Source organism: Sphaerodactylus townsendi, linkage group LG04 (genome assembly GCF_021028975.2).
Source record: "Sphaerodactylus townsendi isolate TG3544 linkage group LG04, MPM_Stown_v2.3, whole genome shotgun sequence".
Taxonomy (NCBI): domain Eukaryota; kingdom Metazoa; phylum Chordata; class Lepidosauria; order Squamata; family Sphaerodactylidae; genus Sphaerodactylus; species Sphaerodactylus townsendi.
The window spans coordinates 84,954,275-84,977,875 of record NC_059428.1 but is presented as its reverse complement, the minus strand read 5'-3'; the positions used below and the strand labels follow the sequence as shown (position 1 = coordinate 84,977,875).

The 23,601-nt window shown below is 41.9% G+C and overlaps 2 protein-coding genes across 5 annotated transcripts in view; one reads left to right on the top strand and one right to left on the bottom strand.

The window, feature by feature from the left end:
- Window positions 1-1,495, bottom strand: part of CLTRN (collectrin, amino acid transport regulator) — a 31,353-nt gene extending 29,858 nt beyond the window's left edge. The window contains exon 1 of one of the 3 annotated variants that reach the window (XM_048494652.1): window positions 591-1,495. In XM_048494652.1, the coding sequence (XP_048350609.1) occupies window positions 591-627 (37 nt within the window). In that variant the 5' untranslated portion in view covers window positions 628-1,495. The remainder of the gene's footprint in view (window positions 1-590) is intronic. The other 2 variants (XM_048494651.1, XM_048494653.1) reach the window with 2 other exon arrangements.
- ZRSR2 (zinc finger CCCH-type, RNA binding motif and serine/arginine rich 2) lies at window positions 1,350-21,789 on the top strand. Of its 2 annotated transcripts, none has more exons than XM_048494650.1 (11): window positions 1,350-1,451; window positions 10,007-10,086; window positions 11,901-11,973; window positions 12,793-12,901; window positions 13,431-13,517; window positions 15,788-15,826; window positions 16,147-16,262; window positions 16,715-16,928; window positions 20,135-20,190; window positions 20,372-20,481; window positions 20,793-21,789. In XM_048494650.1, the coding sequence occupies exons 1-11, from the start codon at window positions 1,393-1,395 to the stop codon at window positions 21,236-21,238; spliced, it is 1,389 nt and encodes a 462-aa protein (XP_048350607.1). In that variant the 5' UTR covers window positions 1,350-1,392; the 3' UTR covers window positions 21,239-21,789. The 2 variants fall into 2 exon arrangements, with proteins under 2 accessions (XP_048350607.1, XP_048350606.1); XM_048494649.1 differs by having other exon boundaries at window positions 11,898-11,973.
- Window positions 21,790-23,601: the final 1,812 nt, after the last annotated feature.

Sequence of the window (23,601 nt, the reverse complement as noted above, 5' to 3'; positions counted from 1 at the left end):
AACAAGTGAAAAGAAATTTCCAGCCAGCTTCAAATGTGCAAAGAAACTATGGCTATTTACTTGTGTGGGGGTGTGTGTGCAAAAGTACCATCACCTTACAGCTGACTTATGACAACCCACTAGGGTTTTCAAGGCACAAGATTAACAAAGGTGGCTTGCAATTGACTTCCTCTGCATAGCAACCCTGGTATTTCTTGATTGTCTCCCATCTAAATACTGGCCAAGGCCAACCCTGCTTAGCTTTTGAGATCAGACAAAATCAAGTGAGCCAGAGCCATCCAGGTCAAGGCAGCAATACATTTATTTAGGGTGCTTTAAAAAGCATTAGGCAAGACTTTACCTGACGTACTGATTAATAGCCATATTGACTAATGAAAACTCCATTCTAGATTGAAGATCCTTGCCCTCTCTATAAACACTAAGTCCAAAATAGCTTTGAAATGGGCCCATCAACTACCGTAACTTTAATTCTAAAGGCAGGTACTTGGAAATAATTCATTTCACCAGATCCCTGTATGTCACAAACTTCAGCACAGCTTACATAATATTTGGGATATTCATCCTTGTCTCATAAATAATGGGTGCATTACCAATTCTAAATACTAAGATGACTTGAACAGTTAGCATGGTCCAGCTCAGAGTCTCTGGCTATTTGAAAGCAAATCCTGTTGAACTCAATGGGGTTTCACTAACATTCATAAGACTTTGGATATTATCGTTTATCTTCATCCTAGATACACTACTGAATTACATTTTCTCCACCTCAAGATTAATGATGTGGGGCTTTTCTATCACCCTCCCCGCCCCCCCTCTTGATTTTTGTCTTGAAAAACGACTGATAAAAAGTTCCGAGTAACTCAAAAGCCTGTTGATAAATCCATGACAATTTGATTGGACCTAATCAAAAGGTATTAATCTGCTCTCTGCCTTCGTTTTTTTGTCAGTTTTTTCCCTAATGGACCACCGAAGGATCAACAATCTTCATTTCAAAGTATGCCGAGGATGTGCTGCAAAAATAAGGAAGAGACCAGCCGTTGTTGGGCTTGGGCGTGTGTTAAGTGCCATCAAGCCGCTCCGACCCATAGCGACCTTGGGCGTAACGGGATTCGCACGATGAAGGCATCCTTCATCTCAAGGGGAAGAACAGCTGTTGCTTTAGTTTAAGGCAATCCTACGATAAAAATGCCACTATTTCGCTTTGGACGTTAAAGCAAATCCGGCTCAACTTCCCAACGACGAGTAAAAGCTGCGATGATCCCAAAACTCCCGACTCCCCCTTACGATTTGCGCTTTTCCTTCATATCCCGCTTGTTTCAGAGGGTGCTCCCGGAAGTTATTGATGCCACATCCGCTGGCTTTCTAATCATGTGACTAACCCAGGAACCATGTAAGATGGCGGCGCCCGTATTGCTGTTGCTGGTGGCGGGTACAGAACCGTCGGTGCGACTGAGGTAAAATGGGGAGGGGAGGCAAAGGAGTCAGTTTTTGAAATGTGCCTCGGTTCAGAGTGGGCGGGGCTTAAGCGGAACTCCGGGGGGGGGGGGGGTCTTTGTGGCGCCTTCAGCAGAAACCCCGAAGCAAGGGGCCCTTTGGCGGCGGCGGCGGCGGCGGGGGCGACAAACAACTTCCTCCAGCGGCAGGCGGCGGCGGCGGCGGCGGCGGCGGGGGGGGGGCGACAAACAACCCCCTCCGGCGGCAGCAGGCGGCGGCGGCGGCGGGAGGGGCGACAAACAACCCCCTCCGGCGGCAGGCAGCAGCAGCGACGGGGGGGGGGGGGTGACAAACAACCCTCTCCGGCAGCGGTAGCAGGCGGCGGCGCCCTCCTCAGCCCCGAAAATATTCGGGCTTCACAAGCCAGCCGAGCCCGCAACAAGTTAAAGGTTTTTTTTTTTAATAAAAGAACTACTACTCGGCGCCAGCACGAGGCTTCATTCAATTAAAAAGAGAGAAAATAATCATCCCCTCGCGTGCTGCCGAAAAAGTCCTCTTTCCCCTTAGAAAGTTTTTTTTCTTGAATGAAATAGCCTCTGCCGCTCGGTATCGGTGGCTCCAGGACGAGGCTTCATTCCATTAAAAAAAGAGAGAAAAGAATACCCCCGTTTGCGGGCTGCTGAGAAAGCCCTTCTTCTTACCCTTAATGTTTTTTCCTTTAAATGAACTAGGCTCTGCTGCCCGTTTCGGGGAGGCTTCCATTCAAAACAAAAATCACTCACTCATACACACGCACACACAGTCAGCTGACCAGAGAGAGCTCTTTAAAGTTTGTTCGTTTGTATCGGCACAGGCAGGCTCCCTTCCATTCGAAATAAAAATCACTCACTCACTCATACACACACACATAGTCTAAGCTGACTGGAGAGAGCTCTTTAAAGTTTGTTTGTATCGGCAGGGGCAATCACACGCACACGCACACACACACAGAGAGAGAGAGAGAGACAGCTGACAGCAGAGAGCTGACAGCAGAGAGCTCTTTAAATTTTGTTTGTTTGTATCGGGACGGGCAGGCTCCCTTCCATTTAAAATAAAAATCACTCACATACACACACCCTAAACCTTCCCAGAGAGCTCATAAAGTTTATTTTTTAAAAGTGAAAAAGTCTCTGCTGCCGGCACTCGACAGCACGAGACTTTCCCCAGTTAAAAGAGAAAAAAAATCACTCACTCATTTCGAATTTCCCTGTAAGTGCAGGGAGACCATTTCTATTGAGATCACTAGTGCAAGTAGAGGGGTGACTTTGCCCTCCGCTGTTTTTTTTTTCTTACTTCTTATCAAAGGTTTCCAGTAAGTTATTATTTGGACTGTTGGAGACTTGTAGTCATTATCATTATCATTACTGTATATTTTCTCAATTGGGTATAAGGTTCAGCTAGCACGCAGGAACAAATAGAAGGAGAAAGAGACATCTGAAGTTCCCTTTGGAAGTGCTAATTTGCCAATCTCTAGGTGGAGCTTCAAGTTCTCCTTGCTACAGTACAGAATACTTCACTTCTCAACCAGACTAGTTTGTAAACTCTCAGTTTTTCTTCCTTTTTTCTGGAAAATAATGATATAAATGGCACAATCCCTTCATTGCCAACACACACGGGGACAAAATCCCTAAGCCTCCCCCAAGAGAGCCACTAAAGTTTTTTTTTTTTATGAAATAGCCTCTTGCAGCCAGGCACTCAGTGTCACATGAAGCTTGTGAAAGTAAAACAAACACAAAACAAAACCACTAGATCACAACAACCCTCCCTTTGCCCCCAAAGCTGCCTTCTTCAAAAGCTGCTTGAAAACTGAACACAAAAACTGCTTTGAAAACTAAAAGCTACACTTGAAGCTTGAAAAGCTTTAAAACACCACAAAAAAATCACGACTCTCCCTAAATAAATATCTTGGACGTTGCGTTGAGCACAGGTGGCTCTTTTGGGTTGTTATGTTGGCTCTTGTTTTGGGAGATCTCTGGTGTGCTTCAAGGGGGCATCCTGGAAGCAGGAAAAGGTGTTATTAGTAGGGGAGGAAGGGAGAAATCCCACAAAACCGTGGCACGCGCATTGGTGCAAAAGACCTAGCTTAAAAACCATGAACTTCCTCATGTTTTTTTCTACTTGAAGTCACCCCAAAAATCACCTCACCATAGCGCCAAGTCCTTAGACACATGTCTGTTTCACAAAACAATCACTATACCGTAGCCATGCTTCGCGGTCCCACAGTGGCACAAAAACATGGATTAAAAAAGCTATGGATCCCCACAGAGCTGCATGGTTTTTTCACTTTGGTCAACCCCAAAATCACCGCCACATCACAGTACAAGTCCTTATACATATAAGTTCTGCACAAAAAAACAATCACACATACCACACTTTGTGGCCTCCGCAGTAAGCACAAAAAACATGGTTAAAAAGCATGGATCCTCATGGGATCCTCCTGGTTTTTTCACTCAAGTTATCCCAAAAATCACTGCACCACATCATAGCAAAAAATCCTTAGACACATGTCTTCACAAAAAAAAATAAATAATGGGATCCCACGCTTTGTGGAAACGCAGTGGCGCAAAAAAATATGCTTTCAAAAAACATGGATCCTCATGGATCCACCATGATTTTTTGTGCTAAGTAACTCCCTAAAACACAATCACATCACAGTGCAAGGCCTGTAGACACAAGTCTGCACAAAACAATCACACATACCACGCTCTGTGGTGCCACAGTTACTGCGAAAGACCTGCTTAAAAGCATGGATCCCCAAGTAGATCCTCTTGGTTTTTCTCACTTGGTCACACCCAAAATCACCTGCACATCACAGGTGATCCAAGCCCTTTGACACCACGTCTGAACACAGCAATCGCTCCTCCCATGCTCTGTGGTGCCACACAGTGGCTCAAAAGCGTATTCTAAAACAAGTGATCCTCATGGATCCTCCTATTTTGCTGCAATGGAGTGGAAGTCACTCAGAGCACCAGAATCTGGGGAAATTTCTTGCGTTGCTGTAGATGTCAGGGCCATTTTTTGAGATAGTGGCACCAGAATTTCTGGAATTATCATCTGGTGACTGTCCTGATGATTCTCCCCTAAGTCCTGAGTGAAGATTTGGTTCAGGGGCCAAAGTTATGGACACAGTGTGTAACAGACTCCCTCTGTGATACACTTCTGAAGATGCCAGCCACAGATGCAGGCAAAACATTAGGAACAAGATCCACCAGACCACGGCCACACAGCCCAGAAAACCCACCAGAAGACCAGTTGCATATGGCCCTGAAAGCCTTCCTTCAACAATACATTGCAGCTGCTAAATTCAGATCTGCCCAAGTAAGTCTGCGTAGCAAAGAAGGACTCCTTGAGGCCATTTACTTATTCCCTTTGTTCTTCTTAATGTTCTCACCATGCCACTGATGAAATGGGTCACACCTTAGCTTGCCTGCTGATGTGGCTTCCAATTCAGCCCTGACTTTGAACAAAGGGGCTGGGCCTGCAGCCCCATATGGAGAGATTTTGCCGTCCAGACTTTCGCTTGGGATTACATTTAAGCTGAGACTCCTTTTGGATTTTTTTGAAAAAACGCATCTGGCCACAAATTGTACCTTGGGCCACTGGTCCCAGTCCATTTTGTGGTCAGAGAGCTTGGAGAGATCTCTTTTCAAGGATGGCTCCATTTCCTTTGAAATCCCTGTATCATGGAGAGCCTGCCTTAATGGGCTATTGCATGCCCTGGAGAGGAGAAGAAAAAGAAAAGTAAAAGCGGTAGGATTTCGGTGGGTGGAAACCATACCAACCTAAACCAATTTTTTGCCTTTAAAGCACTTTTTTGCTTTTACTTCAACTGTTGAAAGCACATCGAGCTTTCCCTCTTGGAATTTGGAGGGGCAAAGGCTGTAAAGCCAAAAAAAAAGGCTGAGTTGTTGGGGGGTGTGTGTAACTTAAGTTGTGATAAGTGTTTTGCGTAATGGTATGGGTATTGTAAGTGAGCATTTTCAGTGTTTCACTCTTTGCTGTCTGGATTCTTAGGTGTGTGTTATTGTGCATGGGCAGGGGTAGTTCGTTTGCCCTTGCATTACTACCGAAGCATAAAGACTGTTTTTCTGGTGTTACAGTGTGTGACTCTTTTGTTAAATAGCTGTCATGTGTACAGAAGAGTGAACTCTGGCGAAATGCATATTACACCCTGTTTCTCTGTGCATCTGTAATCGAAAAATCTCCCGAGTCCCTACCACAGCAGCACCTTTAAAAGTAGAGTTTTAATGGAGACAGTTCTGTGATTAGGCCAAGGAATGCTTGGAAATCCAGAAATGTTGGAAATCTAGGCGTTGCACTGTGATATTTTTTCTAGTATAAAGTGGTTTCCAAATTGTGGATCTCCTTTGTGCTGGCTTTGCTTTGGCGTTGATGTAGTGACTGGTGTGGCATCATCGCTTGGTAACAGAGTCAGTTGTGCCCCAGCTTGAAGAGTATTGCACAGTTGCTTCCATTTACTAAGAGGTGAAGGTTTGCAGAGCTTCTTCCAGAGCTGCTGTGGTCGTGGTCTGGTAGGGTGCTGTTCCCCTCCATTTTGCCAGACTTCCCTGTTCTGCATTGACTTTGTTGCATTGGATGTCAATGGGAAATTTCTTGGAGGGTTGTCCATGGGGTGCAGATTTCTGAAGTTGCACAGTCTCCCAAACTACCAGGAGTATCTTCAGAGAGAGAGTCTCTGATGATGACACCATACAGGTTTGGGGACTTTAGCACAATGGGGCAGAGATGGACCCTACCCCTTTTGGAAGGACTCCATAGCATTGAACCCCATGAAGCAAAAGTCCCCTTAACCTGTATGGTGTGATCATGAGGGATCTTCTGATGATACCTCTGAAAGTTTGGTGCCAATACCTTTTAAAATATTTGTCTCACTCGCTCTTATACATGGAGGTTCAACAAAAAAAATTACAAAAAAATTGTTTTCCAGCTAGTGACACCAAACTTTCAGGGTGCCTTCATGACACTGTTATGATCATGCACACAAGCTTTGTGCAGTTTGGTTCTAGGGGCCCAAGTTATGGACCCTCAAATCGTAGCCCTCCCTATCTTCTATTAAACGGGCCTCCCATTGGAAACAATGGGGGGATAGAGACAACCTGTTTGAGGGTCCATAACTTGGGCCCCTGGACTAGACCAACTGTACCTCAAACTATAGGAGATGCATGATCATAACAGGCCATGAAGGTACCAATCATGAAAGTTTCCCAAAGACAGTGATACCTTTTAAAAAATGCAACTCTGCAGTACCCCAGGAATCCCCCATTGAAAGCAAATTGAGAAAATTCAATGCAAAACCACAGAATCTTGGGCAAAAATCACCAGGGTGCCTGCAGGTAGGTGCATTTGTGAAGGTACTCAACATGAAAGAATGCAAGGGTAATCTTTGGAATACTTGTTCTGAATCTTCATGCACCCCAAGTTTGGTGCAGTTTGGTTCATAGAGGGCCATTTATGGACCCTCAAAGTTAGCCCCTATATTCAATTGGCTCCCATTGAAAACAATGGAATATAGGGGCTATCTTTGAGGGTCCATAACTTGGCCCCTGAACCAAAGTGCTCCAAACTTATATTGCATTTGTATTCTGAAGATACCCTGCAATTCATCATGCCGATATCAAAAATGCGCCCCCCTGCAGGCCAAAATAGGGAAAAACAGCTAAAAAAATAAAAACGAACCCAAGAATCTCGGAAATTCGGGTGTATCCGAGCCTGGCAGGCTCGGATATGGGGGGATCCGACCCCATACATCCGAACTGGAGCCGAATCCGAACCGGGGCCGAATTTTTTTCCCAATTACCAACCCTAGTCCTGCGTTTCTCTCTCGCTGCAGCTACTGAGGCATCACTGTCAGGTGTGTTTCACAGAAAAACCAGAGGCTACGATGTAATTCCAACCATGAGGTTTCTAGATGTTTTATACTCTTGCAGGAAAGCGGAAGGAAGAACCCCGGAATTATCCGTCAGAGAACGTGTAAATTTTTCTGCTGCTGAGTTTACAAAGCAGATTGAATCAAAACCGAAACACTTTCGGATACAGTCTGCCTTAATTTAACACGCGGAAGACAGCAATAGAACTTTTAGCAGTAAAAATAGGCAGACCACCGAAGGATCAGCAATCTTGATCACATTCCCTCTTCTTGGTCATTAAGTCTTCCAAGCTGTTTTCGTTTTAGTAAACTTCATCTTCTTAATAGATAATTTTTTTCTTGTACCTTTCCTATTCTCAGTATGTTAACCCATCCCATTCTCACAGTTGTTTTCAGTTGTTACTCTGTTGCTGCCTTTGATGTGGCGGTTGCTGACTGGTATGCCTAACCCATTCCTCCCAGGACAAGAGATGTTTAAAGTCTTGTGAATCCTTTGAATGGGATGATTGGGAGAATATGAGCAGGAAATTAATGTTTTTTTAAATATAAATTAACTGAAAGAAGATTGATTTGAAGGGAGTATTGGTTGTTTGGGACTCAAATTGTAAGCTAGCTTTTATTATCACTGTTTCTCAATGAAGCTAGAACAGGGGTAGGGAACCTGCGGCTCTCCAGATGTTCTGTCAGCATGGCCAATTGGCCATGCTGGTAGGGGCTGATGGGAATTGTAGTTCCTGAACATCTGGAGAGCCGCAGGTTCCCTACCCCTGAGCTAGAAACTCAATGCATTGAGAAACCAGTGCTGTATCAGCACATGTAGAGTCAAATTATTACAAAACCCCCTAAATTTTTGCTAAAATTCAAGGGGTCTGAGAATTCTCCTGAGCTCAAAATATTCACTTTTCCTTCATGTTCAGAAGAGAAGAGAATTTTGGTCAGTACACTGTCACCTACCTAGCACATTGGAACCGTAGGGTTGTTTAGTCTAATTTAGTTTAGAATTTCTGCTCCACTTGTCCCCTTCCCACTTGGTAGCTGAGGGCTTTTCACTGTGTCTGAGAAAGGTATTGCTTAATTGGAGAAGTAACATTAAGAAAGTTTAATTCTGGGTCACTAGCTAATCTTCAAACGGCAGCCAGACTAGAGTTTTGTATGTAATGTAATAAATGTACAGGTTGGTCCTTCAGATTTTTTGGTCCCAGACTGTTTAGGCAGATGAAGCCAGAGATGGGTGTGTGTGGAAGGACTAGGGGTGATGTTGGAAGAAAGAGGAAAAGATTGTTTTGGCTATGCTACAGTTAGACTGTGGTGATACTCTGGCTAGAACAAAGTGGATCAGAAATAATTGATAACCCTTGAGCTTCATATTACTACAGTCATAAGAACTGAAGTATGTAGTAGAACTGAAAGAAATAATATATAAAACAAGCATGCCCGGCCACGCGTTGCTGTGGCTGAGTCTGGTGAAGTGGAAAAGGAAGAAAAGGGGAAGCAAACGGTTCGAACATGTGTCATTGCACAATGATTTCAAGGGAGGGGAGAGGCAAGGGGCCCCTCGCTCCCCTCCCTCTCTCCCGTTCCCTTGCATGGCAACCCTGCAGGTCCCTCCCTAACGTTCCCCTTCCTCTGCTAGGGTGGGTGGGCCATGTCCAGGTGGGCTGGTCCTGTCCCTTTCACTCCCTTCCCTTGCAGGCGAATTATCTAGCTTAAAACACGCTGAGAGTCATGAGCTACGTTGTGTTCAAATTTCAGAGCGTTTGGTCCAGCAAACCCCTGGACCCCCCCCTCACCTTCCTCCGCTAGAGTGGGTGGGCCATTTGAAGATGGCCTACCCCATCCCTTTCACTCCATAAGGCAGTGGTTTTCAAGGAAGGCATGGTTGGTTCCCTTGTATCAGAGGGTGTTGCTTTGATGGCTGGCAGATGGCGCTGTTGCGGAACAGAACTGTGGTTCCAACTGTCACAAGTGTGGCATGTATACAATAACTGGCACAGTTGTGACATGTACACAATAGGAGGTGTGGAAACAGTATGGAAACCTGGCTGCACATGAATGCGATGTTGTGTGAAAATTTCAAAGCAATCGGTCCAGTAGTTTGGGAGATTACCTGTCAGCAGAAAAATGAACTGATAGATTTATATATATATAGATTACAGGAGCTAAACTAACAGTAAATTCAGGGGGGAGATGTATTAGAAATATGTTAATTGTGGCAAAAATTATTATAGTCAAAAGCTGGGGAAAAGGGATTGTGCCATTGACAGATGTTTTTCTTCAGGGTGTGTGACATATGATGTACACATGTAATGGTAGGGGAAATGATGCTCAAATGTGTGTGGGGCAAATGACAATACTGTGGAACCAGAAATACGAAACTGATGATATGTGTCTAAGGTTATTTGGATAGGGTTTTCTTAGGATACTTAAATGTGGTTCTTGTTTGGAATATTATTGTTTCTTTCCCCCATTATGTTGTTTCTAAAGTGATAAAATATGAAACTGCAAAACAATGAGCAGGCGATTTTTAAATCCAGTCTGCTAAGAAAATGCTGTTGCAGATCTTATGTGGTTTAAAATCTGAGAAATTTTAGCTGAGCATTTGCTGGCTATTTGCTATAAAAAATAAAGGAGAAACTTTTCTATCTTTAGCCATAAGAAGTACAGAGCTCTTCTGAAGAAAGAGAAACGAAAGAAAAAAAGACAATTATTGGCAAGACTGAGAGATTCAGGTAAAATTCTGTTGCTGTGTGTGCAGAAGCACCACTTTTGCCTTTTTGTTGTGAAGTATTTTCTAAAATATTGGGAGATAGTTGTCACCAGTGGCTATTTATCAGAAATTACCAAAGCAAGGTTATGTTATTGTAGCTGCACTATTGCATATTATCAGGATTCAGAAATACTGACTTGGCATATCATTTGACTAATAACGTGTACCTTTCATCTCAGCATCCTCTGGCATAAATTAGAGGGTTTTTTTTTAAAGAGATGGGAATTTCTTTTACTTTGGCTGAGTTTACCAGCTGGACAGACTCTTGCATTTACATATACTTCAAGCTGCCTCATACTGAGTCAGACCTTTGGACTCTGAAGGTCAAATTTCTTTACTCTGTCTGCAGAAGCTTTGCAGCTGTGCTTTACACCACTTTCTTCCAGGTTCTTCTAGCTGGCACTGTCTACATGCACAGTAGATGCTCTACCACTGAGCTCTAGCTTCTGATAGTCAAAATGTGGTACAGGTGAGAGTTCTGGGGATGGATATGTGCTCGTGAATATCATTTTTTCCAAGGGCAGTTGCCTTAGGAAGCTTGTGAATGGACTTGTTGATGCCTGTCATTCTCTGTTTTTATACTTTATACTTTGGGGTTATGATATAAAGCTTGAATAACCTGATATGATGACAGTTGGTTGAATCCAGGTATGCTTTTCCATTCAAATCTTTGGAACCAATCTATAGTCCCTTAATGGAAGATTACTACACCAACAAAAAGACTCCTTGAATCCGTTAATTGTTCATGGGGTAGATCCTGCAATGTTCAAGGAGCTTCCTCCAGCCTAGCAAGCCTTTCAATTTAAGTGGCTTTTCCTGTTCTATTATAGCTACTTAAGTTGAAGGAAGTATTCTTAAACTGAAGGAACACTCCTTGGAGTATTGCATTCATCAGTGGAAGAGCCACTTAAGTTGGAGAAAGGCTGCTTGGGCTGAAAGGAAGCTTCAGACTTTGCTCAGAGGAGTGGTAGGATGGTGTAGAATCCACTATCTTGACAACTAAATTCTCCTATAACTTCTTGTATTTCATTTACAGCTTTGAGTTAGTACTGCATTCTCAGCCTCACCTTGGAAACTTAAGTTGTATCAACAGCATCTTCACTGTTGGGTGAGAAGGCTGCTGTGTTTTTAATATAATCAATGAGTTTATAATCTTGGGAATGTATTGTTGAAGGTTTTCATGGCTGGAATCCACTGTCTATTGGGTTTTCTAAGCTGTGTAACCGTGGTCTGGTAGGTTTTGCTCCTAACATTTCACTTGCATCTGTGGATAGCATCTTCAGGCAAGATGTGTTAACTGTGCCATGAAGAGAAACACATCTTACTGTGACCTACCGCTGAAGATGTTAGCCATAGATGCAGGTGAAATGTTTGGAGCAAAAACTACCAGGACACAGCCACACAGCCTGGAAAATCCAAACAGCCAATCTTAAGATCAGCTTATTTTAATTGCAATATTGACAGGAGAAAAGAACTTATGTTCTGGACCCTCAGCTGTTACGTGCGGTAGTCTTAGCAAGCCAGAGGTCTGTAACTGGGGCTAGTGATGTGCTGGCATATTAATGTTTCACACGTGGCATGATTGCACAGGTACATTATACAAGAAATAATTTTATCCTGCCAGCAGCTTGTTTAAATGAGGCCTTGGAATGCTATATCATGCTCTATTATATGGTAATGAAGGTCTGGAATTGTCAGATTTATTGAATATAATTAGCAAGCCTAAAGAGAACAATCTTGATTTTAAATCTAAAAATATCGTCCTCTCCTCAGCAGAAGCAGAGAAAGATGCACAGGTTTCCGAAGAGGAAGAGCTGGGTGAAGAAGAAAAATGGCTTGAAATGGAAAGGTGACTGAAAAGCCAGGAATGTAATTTGCAGCTTGATCTCCCTGATAAATTGATTGACTGTGCTGTCCAGTAGAGTAGAGTGTGATTTTTCCGCTACAGTAGTGATTTTATGGAAAGGTATTCTGCATAGTCAGGAGAACCCTTCTTTGTTGGGATCTGGGAAGGCTTGCAAAGCCATTCCTATTCAGAGGGCTTTCTGTTAAAAAGTAGTTTGTCCTTTATGTTTGACTTGGATGTTTCTACTGTGGAATTTTCAATTGGTAGATGATAATTTAATATGTGTGAGATTTGATATTACCAGTAAAGCTGCTGGTGTACCTGTTGTATGGCTCCATGAGTGATCAGGAGAGAAAGGAGGGATAGGAATATTTTAATACATTTAAAAATCATATACATTTACTCTGAAGTAAGACCTGTCAACCATGGTGAAATTTTCAAGTTAATATAGGTAAAATTGCAGTTTTGCTTTCCCATTTTGAGAAATATGCAGCACAATTTTACATTAATCCATTATGTTTGTATTTTCCTATGCAAACGGTTTTCCTTGAAAATACTGAATGTACTTTGAGAAAATAATTTTCTGACCTCCCTTTCCCATGGTAGCCTGCCACTGGAATCAGTGGACCCTCTGGAACACTGTGTGTGGAGTGGGGGAGGGAATCTACAGTTGGAGGAAGGAACCAATAAAAGTTGTTCTCCCCCTTGCCCTTTCAGTTAAAGGACAGTCAACAGAAAATGTGCCATTGCTCCTAAAGATATATTTTAAAAACTAGTAACTCTTATTATTTAACAGTTGCTAAGAACTAATTGTGTTTGCAGGCAAAGACTGCATGAAGAGTGGTTGCTGAGAGAAGAGAAGGCCCAGGAAGCTTTCAGGATCAAGAAGGAAAAAGAAGAGGCAGCAAGAAAACGTCAGGAAGAAGAAGAGGTGCAATATACTCTTTGACCCAATTGTGGCAAGCCTTTACGGCTGAGGCTCTGAATGTAGAAAATAATTATGTTGCTCATACCCTGCCTTCTTTTGCCTGCTTCTACAACACTCAAGTGCTGATCAGTTCATCTTGTAGACCAGCTAATTCTTTCATTGATGGTTGGGGGCAGATTTTCTACAGTCGGGCTGCAAGTTAAAGGCTTTTGATAAAAACTAAACCTTGCCCTGATTTATTGCTGTATCAGGGAATTAAAAAATGTTGCAGGTAGTATTTCCATATTGACACTGAGTAGCAGTTTACAAAAAACAAAACCTTTATACTTTCTTTAATGGCCCCAAAGGTACACCTGGAGTGAGGTTTTATTAGAGGGGAAACTAATGTGATGTTCAGTTGAAAGAGCTGGATAAATAATTCTAAAAATTTGTTTGACAGCTCTAACTTAAATGTAATATAGCAGTTTTCATAATCATTGCTTCAAATCTTCTTTTTACAATGACTGAATAGTTTTGTTTCCGTTTTTTTAAGCAAAAAATAAAAGAAGAATGGGAAGACCAGCAAAGGAAAGAACAAGAAGAGGAGGAGCGGAAACAACAAGTGAAGAAAGACAGAGAGGTGATTCCTGCTCTGGGAGGATAAACGCTGTTCATATCCTCTCATAGTAATCAGGGTAGAACTTCTGGGAAAGTACAGAAGGACTCTGTGTTGATACAGTTCATTATGAAGGCTAAGTGGGGTCCGTATAACTTTGGAGCATGGATTCTAGCTATAATCCTCATGTTAAACATCATAACATGTTGTTTCAGCCTTTAAAAATATATCAGCCTATAACAGCTTGTATTGGTTGCCTAATTGTGTTATAATTATTATTGCTGTATCCTTAAAGCCTTGGGTAGTTTACCGTATTCCGTTTTTCAAAAGGACCAGGAAACTGGGCAGAGGAATAATCTCCCTGAAAAATGACCTCTGGCAGCAACCTCCTCTTAACTGGTAATTGTGCTGCAAGAGGAAGGGACACAAATTCTCAATAGCTGTGGGCTGCTTTTCATTTTTGCACACTCAGGTGTAAGATACCCAACAGGATGGTGGAGTCAGCATACCTGGTGGTCCACCAGTGTGCTACTAGTTGCTAAAACCACAAGTGGAATTCTTGCTGGGAGTTTGCGGGGCTAAGAATATATTTTGTTAATTGTGACTTTATAATACTCGGCTTCTAGGAAATTATAGCGAATGTAGTACAATATTTTTTACATTCTTGACTTTAATTTGGAATTATATTACTGCAATTCCTTAACAACTTTTTCCACTCAAAGATGTTACAGCTCGTCTTTACCAGACTCATTCTTCAAGATGTATCTTTTTCTGTAGCTTGTTGGGAATGGGAGGAACATGTTAGAAAGTAACAGGTTTTACTCAGCTTTTTTTGGCTTAATTCTTTGTTCACTTTGTTCAGCATGTAGAGAACAGATAATCTTACTGATCTGCCCCTACATTGTTTGGAGGAATATTAATTCAGAAATGTAGAATGTAATGGGATATGACAGCTGTGTAAAATAAATATTAAATGAAGTATTCCTGGATCCATAGGGTGAAAATCTATGTTGAGTGTTTAAACAGCCTGCTTTTAATCAATATATACACATTGCTATCATACAGAGTCTCTATTGATAAATTTTGGTTTTGGATGATATGGCTGATTTACCAATAAAATGCAAGTAAAGGGCTATCAAGAGAGAAAGGGCTTATGGGAGTGGGAGAGAAGTAAATACAAGTAAAAATATATGGGGGTTGTGCAAGCTAAAATGTATTCAATACAAGCATGGGGAACTAAGAAAAAAAGAGTCACGGCTAAGTGTTCAACAGTTCAATTGTAAGTAGAGTTGCACTGTTTTGAGTCCACTTAGAAGGATAGTAAATGTTTTCAGGATAGCACTGGATTTCCCAAAACTACAATTTAAGGGCTGTTTTCAGTTGGCTTAGCGGATAACCAGCAGCTGTTTAGAAAGCTTGAATACGTTTACCCTCCTGGACAAAAGCCCCTGTTGCACAGTGTCCTCAGATTCATACACTGGCACCTCACTAGAATATGTACTGCAGTTAGAAGCTGCCTGTTTTGCAGCCACAGCAGTGACGGGGTTCCACTGATCCCAAAATTGCACCACCCTGGCACAGCCTGAGGAGCTGGGCATACCCCTGAGCCAAGCACATCCCATTTCTGAACTGATGTGTTCCAAGCACATTCCTCCACACCTCAGTCGGTGACAGCAAAGCCTGCAGGAGGAAAACCCATTGGAAGTGATGGAAGATAAATTCTGCCACAGAATTAGAGTAAGGAAGATTTTTAAGAAGCACAGCTTCTTTTTTGATGATGTATTCATGAGCCATAGAATATGTGCCATGTACATCATAGCGGGATTAATCTGCAATGATTGTTTTTACTTGTGCTTACTGAAAATGGTAGGAGAACATAACTGTGGCTCATTCCGCACATGCAGAATAATGCACTTTCAAACTGCTTTCAGTGCTCTTTGAAGCTGTGCAGAATAGCAAAATCCACTTGCAAACAGTTGTGAAAGTGGTTTGAAAACACATTATTTTGCGTGTGCGGAAGGGGCCTTTTTTTCTAAGCTTATGTTTTTCTACATTGGTTGTTGAGAAAAGGAATGTTGAGTACAGACAACCCTTGGAATATATGTATGCATTTGTGCTAAATTTCTTAATTACATGTAAGCTTTTTTCCCTTGTGTTTAACAAAACTAAGTCAAACTTAAAATTATTAAGAGCATGTAATATTGAATGCTACATATTAGGTTCTTAACTAAAGAAACCAGATGAGGTGTCTGCATTCAGAGTTTTCACTAGTCCTGTGTTTGCACCATTTATAGGAGGCTGTGCAGAAGATGTTGGATCAAGCTGAAAGTCAGGTATGTCAAAAACCTTTTAACATAACATGGTGAGGCCAATAAAAGGCTGAATGCTTGCCTTGAGCCAGCCTCTGAGATGCCATCGAATGGTTGGCCTGGGATTATTGCTTCCTGGATTTAGTTGCAATAAACTCTAGGAAATACATTGAAATCAGTAAATGGGTATTCGTTCAAAATTAAAAACTTCTAAAAAGCTGCATTTAAAATCTATAAATAGTGATTTTATGAAGAATTTATAGAATTAAGCATAATGCAGAATTAATTTGATCCTTTTAAAATAACTGTTAACGTTAATAGATAAAATATATTCTCTAAAACAGCTGGAAAATGGAACTACATGGCATAACCCAGAACCTCCAGAAAATGTAGGAACAGAGAAAGATCGAGCTAATTGCCCATTCTATATTAAAACAGGAGCTTGCCGATTTGGAGACAGGTAATTCCTAAGCTGTAAGTGATCCTTTTCAGTGGATTGTGTTTTTAGATTACAAAAAGCCATTTTCAGTGTTACTCTGATAATCTGTTGAAATACATTGTTTCCATGAGTTACGTAAATTAAGAAATCAAATTAACTTGCTTGTATGATTTTTAACTTGTAGATATACAAGTCTAAAAAAGTGCAGAAATTACTGTAAACTATCATAAAGAAGCTTTTGTCAGTACCAAATGGTCATCCCCGGTTTGAATGACAGAGCCTAATTCTTAAAACTTCTGTGCACATCATAGGAATCAGTGGAGGGTGAGAAGACTGATGGGAAATGATTTCTAGCGAGCCTCTGCTGAACACATATTATAGATTAATTGTCTGCATTCAAAATATTATGTGCAGCATATTATGTGCATGCAGCTTTAGTAGGTGCAAGTGAGTGTTTTTTTCCCTTTTCCAAGATGCTCTCGGAAGCATAACTATCCAAGCTCCAGCCAGACCCTCCTTATCAGGGGTATGTTTGTTACTTTTGGGATGGAACAGTGTAAAAGAGATGATTACGACACAGATGCAAGTCTGGAGTACAGCGAGGAAGAAATCTACCAACAATTCTTAGACTTCTATGAAGATGTTCTTCCAGAATTCAAGAATGTGGGAAAGGTTATTCAGTTCAAGGTATGACTATACAAACACATTTTGCTTAATCAGAGTCAGAAGCATAGTGCAGTCCAAATGCAGTTATTTTCTGCCATTTGTTTATGTCCATTCATTTCTGCATATTATTTATTTATTTATTTATTTATTTATTTATTTATTGTATTTGTATACCACCCTCCCCGAAGGCTCAGGGCGGTTTCCAACAAAATAAAAAGTTAAAACATCATATATATAAGTTAATTAAAATACATAAAATATTAGACTAGAGATGGCTTCAGCTATTCTATTCCCCCTTTTATGAACCCACAGGAGGCCAGATGTTTGCTTTTTGTTGCAGTTGATATCATCCCGGCTGGCCAAACGCCTGGCGGAACAGGTCCGTTTTACAGGCCCTGCGGAAACTTTGTAAATCCCACAGGGCCCTGATCTCACCTGGAAGCCTGTTCCACCAGGTAGGGGCCAGAGCCGTAAAAGCCCTGGCCCTTGTAGAGGCCAGCCGGATCGCCTTGGGGCCAGGGATCACCAGTAGGTCCGCCTCCGATGAACGGAGGGGCCTAGAAGGGCAATATAGGGAGAGACGGTACCTTAGATATGCAGGGCCAAGGCTGCGAATGGCTTTAAAGGTCAAAACCAAAACTTTAAACATGACCCGGTACTCGATCGGCAGCCAGTGCAGTTGGTATAGGACCGGAGTAATCCGGTCCCTTGCTGTTGCTCCGGAAAGGAGTCTGGCTGCCGCATTCTGTACGAGTTTCAGTTTCCGGATCATGGTCAAAGGTAAGCCCGCGTAGAGCGAGTTACAGTAGTCTAATCTAGAGGTGACCGTGGCATGGATCACAGTGGCCAGATCAGAACGGGAGAGATACGGGGCCAGTTGCCGTGCCTGCCGCAGATGGTAAAAAGCTGCCTGGGCTGTCTGGGTGACCTGGACCACCAATGATAAAGATGGATCCAGAGTCACCCCCAGGCTCTTGGCGGACAAAGTTAATTTTAACGTCTCGCCAAGAAGGGTAGGCAGGCCAAAGGCCACTGGACACTCCCCCCAGCCCAGCCACAGGACCTCCGTCTTAGTGGGATTCAACTTCAGCCGACTTGCATTCAACCAACCAGCCACAGCATCAAGACAACGCTGGAGAGCATCAGGGGCTGAGGTCGGGCTGCCCTCCATTGTGAACAAGAGCTGGGTGTCATCAGCGTATTGATGACACTGCAGCCCAAAACTCCGAACTAGACTCGCCAGGGGGTGCATGTAGATATTAAAAAGCATCGGGGAGAGTATCGCTCCTTGCGGCACCCCTCACATAATGGGGCGACGCTTGGAGATCTCACCCCCCGATGCCACCTGCTGTCCCCGATCTCGGAGGAACGAGATCAGCCAATTTAAGGCTGAATCTCGAACCCCGATACCAGCGAGGCGGTGGACCAAAAGGTCGTGGTCTACCATATCGAACGCTGCGGTGAGATCTAACAACACCAACAGCACCGAACCGCCTCTGTCCAAGTGTAATGCTGAACTGTGGAGAACAGTAATTGTAATGGTGAAGTGGTGACAGATTCCCTCCACAGTCTTGTTGAGAAATAGCAGGAAATTGGAGGCGACCCTGTTGTCTCCTAAGACCTCCTCTTTGCCAAGTGTACATGTGTACTGTCTTCGTACTGCCAACAGCTGCAGAGTATAAGCACAGCTGTCAGCTAATTAGAAATCAAAGACTGGTTGGATAAAACAACCAGATCTCCTCTCCCCTCAACCCAGATTTATACTGATGGTAGGGAGATTTTTCAAATGCTACCTCAGAATTCCCCTTTCTGTGCCCTCACCAGTCCTGAACAGGCTATACTTATCCCCTGTGGCCACCCATGTAATTGGATCAGGGCTGGATGAGTTCCAAGCTCACATCATGTTTTAGTTCTAAATGATTGCAGTGGCTTAGCAATGGAACTCTGAGCTCTGTCACTATACTAGCCTCCCTGAGGTCTCCTCCTTCTCTTCTTGTAGGTTTTTCCTTGTACAATATATTTGTAAAGGGAGTGTTGATTAAGCTGGATGTATCCTTGAGGATGATACAGTGGTTTTACTGAAGTTTATCAGTGTTAACATTTTAACTTCCATCATGCACTGAAAAGTAATCTGGAATTAGTGTTGAACTCACTAACTAATTCCTAACAAGCAACATGTTCCTACCCTGACCTGGATAGCCCAGGCTAATCTGATCTTGTTAGATTTTGGAAGCTAAGCAGGATTGACCCTGGTTAGTATTTGGATGGGAGACCACCAACGAGGTCCAGGGTTGAGGACCCAGAGGCAGGCCATGGCAAATTTGCCTTGAAAATCCTATGGGGGTCACCATAAGTCATCTGGCAAAAAAGTTGGGGTTTTGGTTGTTCAAATGTATACTTCAATTAGTATATTTACATAGTTTTATTGCTGGTGTAAGTTTATAAATGAGTTTTCCCCAGAAAAAGTTTTTCTCCTATGTCCTCAAAACCCTAGAATCCCTGTACTGCTACGGATTCAGATTCAGATTTATTATTTACGGTCATAGACCAGTTGAAAAACATGGAATAAAATAATCCAAGTTCCAGAGTAATAAAATGGAGAACATTTCAAGGAAACCATTAAAATGTTAACTTCTGTAAAAAATACAAAAATGAAATATGGTTAACTAATAAAAGTAAAAGATAAAACTGTTAGTCCAGGGGTAGGGAACCTGCGGCTCTCCAGATGTTCAGGAACTACAATTCCCATCAGCCCCTACTAGCATGGCCAATTGGCCATGCTGACAGAGGCTGATGGGAATTGTAGTTCCTGAACATCTGGAGAGCCGCAGGTTCCCTACCCCTGTGTTAGTCCAAAAAACCTTTCTTAAATGATAGCTATATCTAGTTTTAAAATGCTATGTGACCAACTTGCCATTTAATGGCAAAAAATTGTGGTTTTGGTTGTTCAAATATGTACTTTAATCAGTATATTTACCTAGTTTTATTGCTGATATAAGTTTATAGATCAGTTTCTCCAAAATTTCTACCCCATTACAGTGGAGATGCTTCCTCTTCCACCCTTTGCTAGTGCCCATTGCATCACCTCCGTAATGGGCTTTGCTGCTAGTAAGGATATAAAGCAGCTGTTCCCAAGGTCAAACCACAGTGCTGTCATGACAACTAGAATTAATAACTTAGTGGAATCTCATCAAATGTAACATTAGTCTCTTTAACTTTTGATGTAGGTCAGCTGCAACTTCGAACCTCACCTCCGGGGAAATGTATATGTTCAGTACCAATCGTGAGTATTAAAGATGCACAATGACACTTACAAGCTGGTGAACTCCAGGATACATCAAATGTGTAGTCCGTATTCTGAATGAGGCAGGCTTTCTCAACATAGTTGGCTATTTTTGGTATGTCATGTCTTGTTTGAATTTTGCTGATTTTGTGGGTGCTAACATCTCAATTTTATTTTAAAGAGAACAAGAATGTCAGGAAGCTCTTGCTTTGTTCAACGGTAGATGGTATGCCGGGCGGCAGCTTCAATGTGAATTTTGCCCAGTAACAAGGTGGAAAACAGCTATTTGTGGTATGTCACTTTGAATGAGTGTCTTTGAGTATGTGTTCCATATTACTGTATTAACTGTACGATGAACTGTAAATGCAGAATATTTTAAAATGGAATGCAGTTTATGTGTGGCAATCCATCCTCATGCAGATGTCTGGGGCTTCACTCACAACAATCCAATAACGCCACTTCTCCCAGCATTCCACCCTCAGTTTTGTCTCCATTAGAAACCAATATTTACTATTTATCTATTACCTTTAAAATATAAAGGTAATAGATAATTGAATGTCTCCTTTAAAATATAATTTTAATAACTACTTAATCTATTTCAGGCTTATTTGAAAGACAGAAGTGCCCAAGAGGGAAACACTGCAATTTTCTTCATGTATTCAGAAATCCAAATAATGAGTTCTGGGAAGCCAACAGAGATATTTATATTTCCCCAGAATGGACTAAACATACTGCTAAAAACTCTGAAAGGAGAAATAGATCAGGCTACTATGATGACTATTATAGTCGGCCGAGGAGAAGAAGCAGTCCAAGCTCAGAACACGCCTACAAAAGAAATGGAGAGTCAGAGAAGAAAAAAAGTCAAAAGCATAAGAAAAGGCACCTTCCTGAGAGTGCAGGGAGTCATGGAAGACGACAGTCACGTAGTAAGAAGAGACAGCGGAGTCGGAGTCGAAACAGGAGTTGGACACGAAGCCGTAGCAGAAGTTCCTCTCGATCAAGGAGCAGAGGCAGGAAACGGTCCAGTAGTAGAGGAAGAGATAGTTGAATTACTGCTGAAGAATGACTTTTCAGGGTGTTTCAGACTCTACTGCTACGAGTTCTTCCTGAGCTATTTCATACTAGATAGACATTCTATGCTGTACTGCTTGTCTCCAGAAAGTTATTTTGCACTGGGCTCTCAATTTTGTGCAACTAAAGTTCTGCAGACACAGTGACGTTATCTTACCTGCCTAATTACAAATTATTCTGGCATGAAGGCTTGATGTTTAGATTCTGGAGTAATTTTGGTACACTCAGTGTTCAACAATTGATTTGCAGTTCCTAATCCTTTCCTTCAGAGGTCTGTGATGAAATAGATTGTGTACTTTCAGTTTCTTGAACTGTGTACTTGTGTACTTTCAGTTTCTTGAATATATTCACTTGTACCACTGAACAAACCCTTCTTGAAAATGTATGGTGGTAAATACAACTAATACAGCTGATCCCTTTGCTTGTCCATGCAAGAACTTAAAAGCAGTTCAGAATTTAACAGTGCTAGAATACAGCTGCATTGTTACTCAAGTAAAAATAAGTAAAATGTCATAGATTGGAACTTGGTAAAAGGTTTTCTAGAGTTTGTTTTCTATCTTTAGGTGTTTTCAAGGTAGGAGCAAGCAAACAGACTTGATGAGTTCACTGAACTCCCTTGGTTTCCCTACTTTCATCCTGTGCTGCTCTTAAGAACCATTAACCTTTCCTCAGCTTATTTTTTCCTTCAGTGGAAAGAGGAAGTGTATTTTGTTTGGAAGCTTTACAAACAACTTGTCCACAGTGGGTCTCTGAGTATGTACACATTATACCATTTGGAATTAAAAAACAGCTATAGCTGGGAGAGCCAGGAAGAAATTCTGCCTCATTTTACCCAGTTTGAATAAAAACAGGACTTACACATATGTATCCATTGTTCAGATTCTTGAAAGCATGTTGTGGCAAAAGCCACAGTATTACAAGTGGTAGACTAGGCAGCATCAGACCTGTAAGTAACAGGAAGCAGTAGCACCGCTTACCATTAATGGTTTCCTCAATGACAGGCATGCTTTGTGGTTCTCAGTAGTAGTTACTACAGCTTTTACTTGTAGTAAACCTCAGAACTTGCACTGCAAAAACATTTTGATGATCACTTTGTATTTGAGCTATAGAAACTCGAGAGCTATTGCAATGGGAAGATGTATCCTTTATTTAGTGAGTCTTAGTAGAAACGTGGGTAAAAATGTTTCTTCCAAGATTCAAGCATGCATCCTCCTCCCCTTATTTCTATTTAATAGGAAAGGTGCTTACTTACCTTTCAGACTAATCCATGTTCTAGGCTTTGTTCCATGATAGTAATGTGTGCCCTATCCTGTGAGGGATTTCTATAAGTTGCAGTTCTCCATTGTAAATAAAAATTCATTGGTTGATGACTGCACTTCTAGTTGTCTTTACGGTAGCTATTCCTATGTATACAGTAATTCTTGCAGAAGTAGTTACTAGGTTCTTTCTGGGGGTCATCAACCTAAACAGACATGTCTTCAAATTCAGAATCATAAACCCAGCATAAACCATGTTCTCAGGTGTGTCAAATTGAATAATAATGGCTTTATGCAGTATTTTATAAATTTGAACTATGAGTGCACAATTCCCTTAAGTTGCAGAGGCCATGAATGATTGAAATTACAGTTCTTACTATTTATAAAACCTCCTGCTGTTGGGGGAGGGGGGGACTAAAGCAATACATGATTTGGCTGGAATTCAAGCCTCCACCTCTAGGAATGCTGAGCTGAACTTTCAGTTCTATTCCCCCACGCCAGCCAGTGTTTCCCACGTCCACATAGACTTGGGGAAGGGGGGGGGGGTACTGGATTTCAGAATTCAGTTGAAGTTCTCTCCTCCTGACGTGCTCTCCTCCCGCCAGCATTTCCCAAGTCCACGTGGACCTGGGAATGCTGGTGGGGTGAGGAGAACTAATAAATTTCAAGTTCAAGTTTTAAAACCTGAAATTTCAGTAAAAAGAATAGCTCTACCAAAATTTTCCGGGTTTTTAAACCCCAAACCCAAAAACTTTTGAGTAAAAAAGAATGGCTAACCCCTAGTTGCTACTGCCTTCAGCCACAAGGTTAGAATTTGTCTAGGCTGCTGGAAAGTACTTTAATATTTCTTGTAAATTAATCTTTGGCAATAGCTTGGATTGGGAGGGGGGGGAGATGCCACAACGCCCTACACTGGAAAAATTACATAAATGCTAAGAATGGTAGAATTTATACAGGTCACACAATTTTTGGTATCCTTAGTAATGAATGTCACATAAGCATAAATGTTTGCTTCTGAAAGGGAGTAAATATATTAGATTTCATACATAACATTCACACCTTCAGTTTTTTTAGTGTGTACATC

Bases quoted from the DNA above. Each gene is read 5' to 3' on its own strand.
- ZRSR2 (XM_048494649.1), top strand. From the start codon at position 1,393: ATGGCGGCGCCCGTATTGCTGTTGCTGGTGGCGGGTACAGAACCGTCG. The intron at 1,452-10,006 runs GTAAAATGGGGA...TTCTATCTTTAG, and splicing joins GAACCGTCGGTGCGACTGAG to CCATAAGAAGTACAGAGCTC. The intron at 10,087-11,897 runs GTAAAATTCTGT...TCCTCTCCTCAG, and splicing joins GGCAAGACTGAGAGATTCAG to CAGAAGCAGAGAAAGATGCA.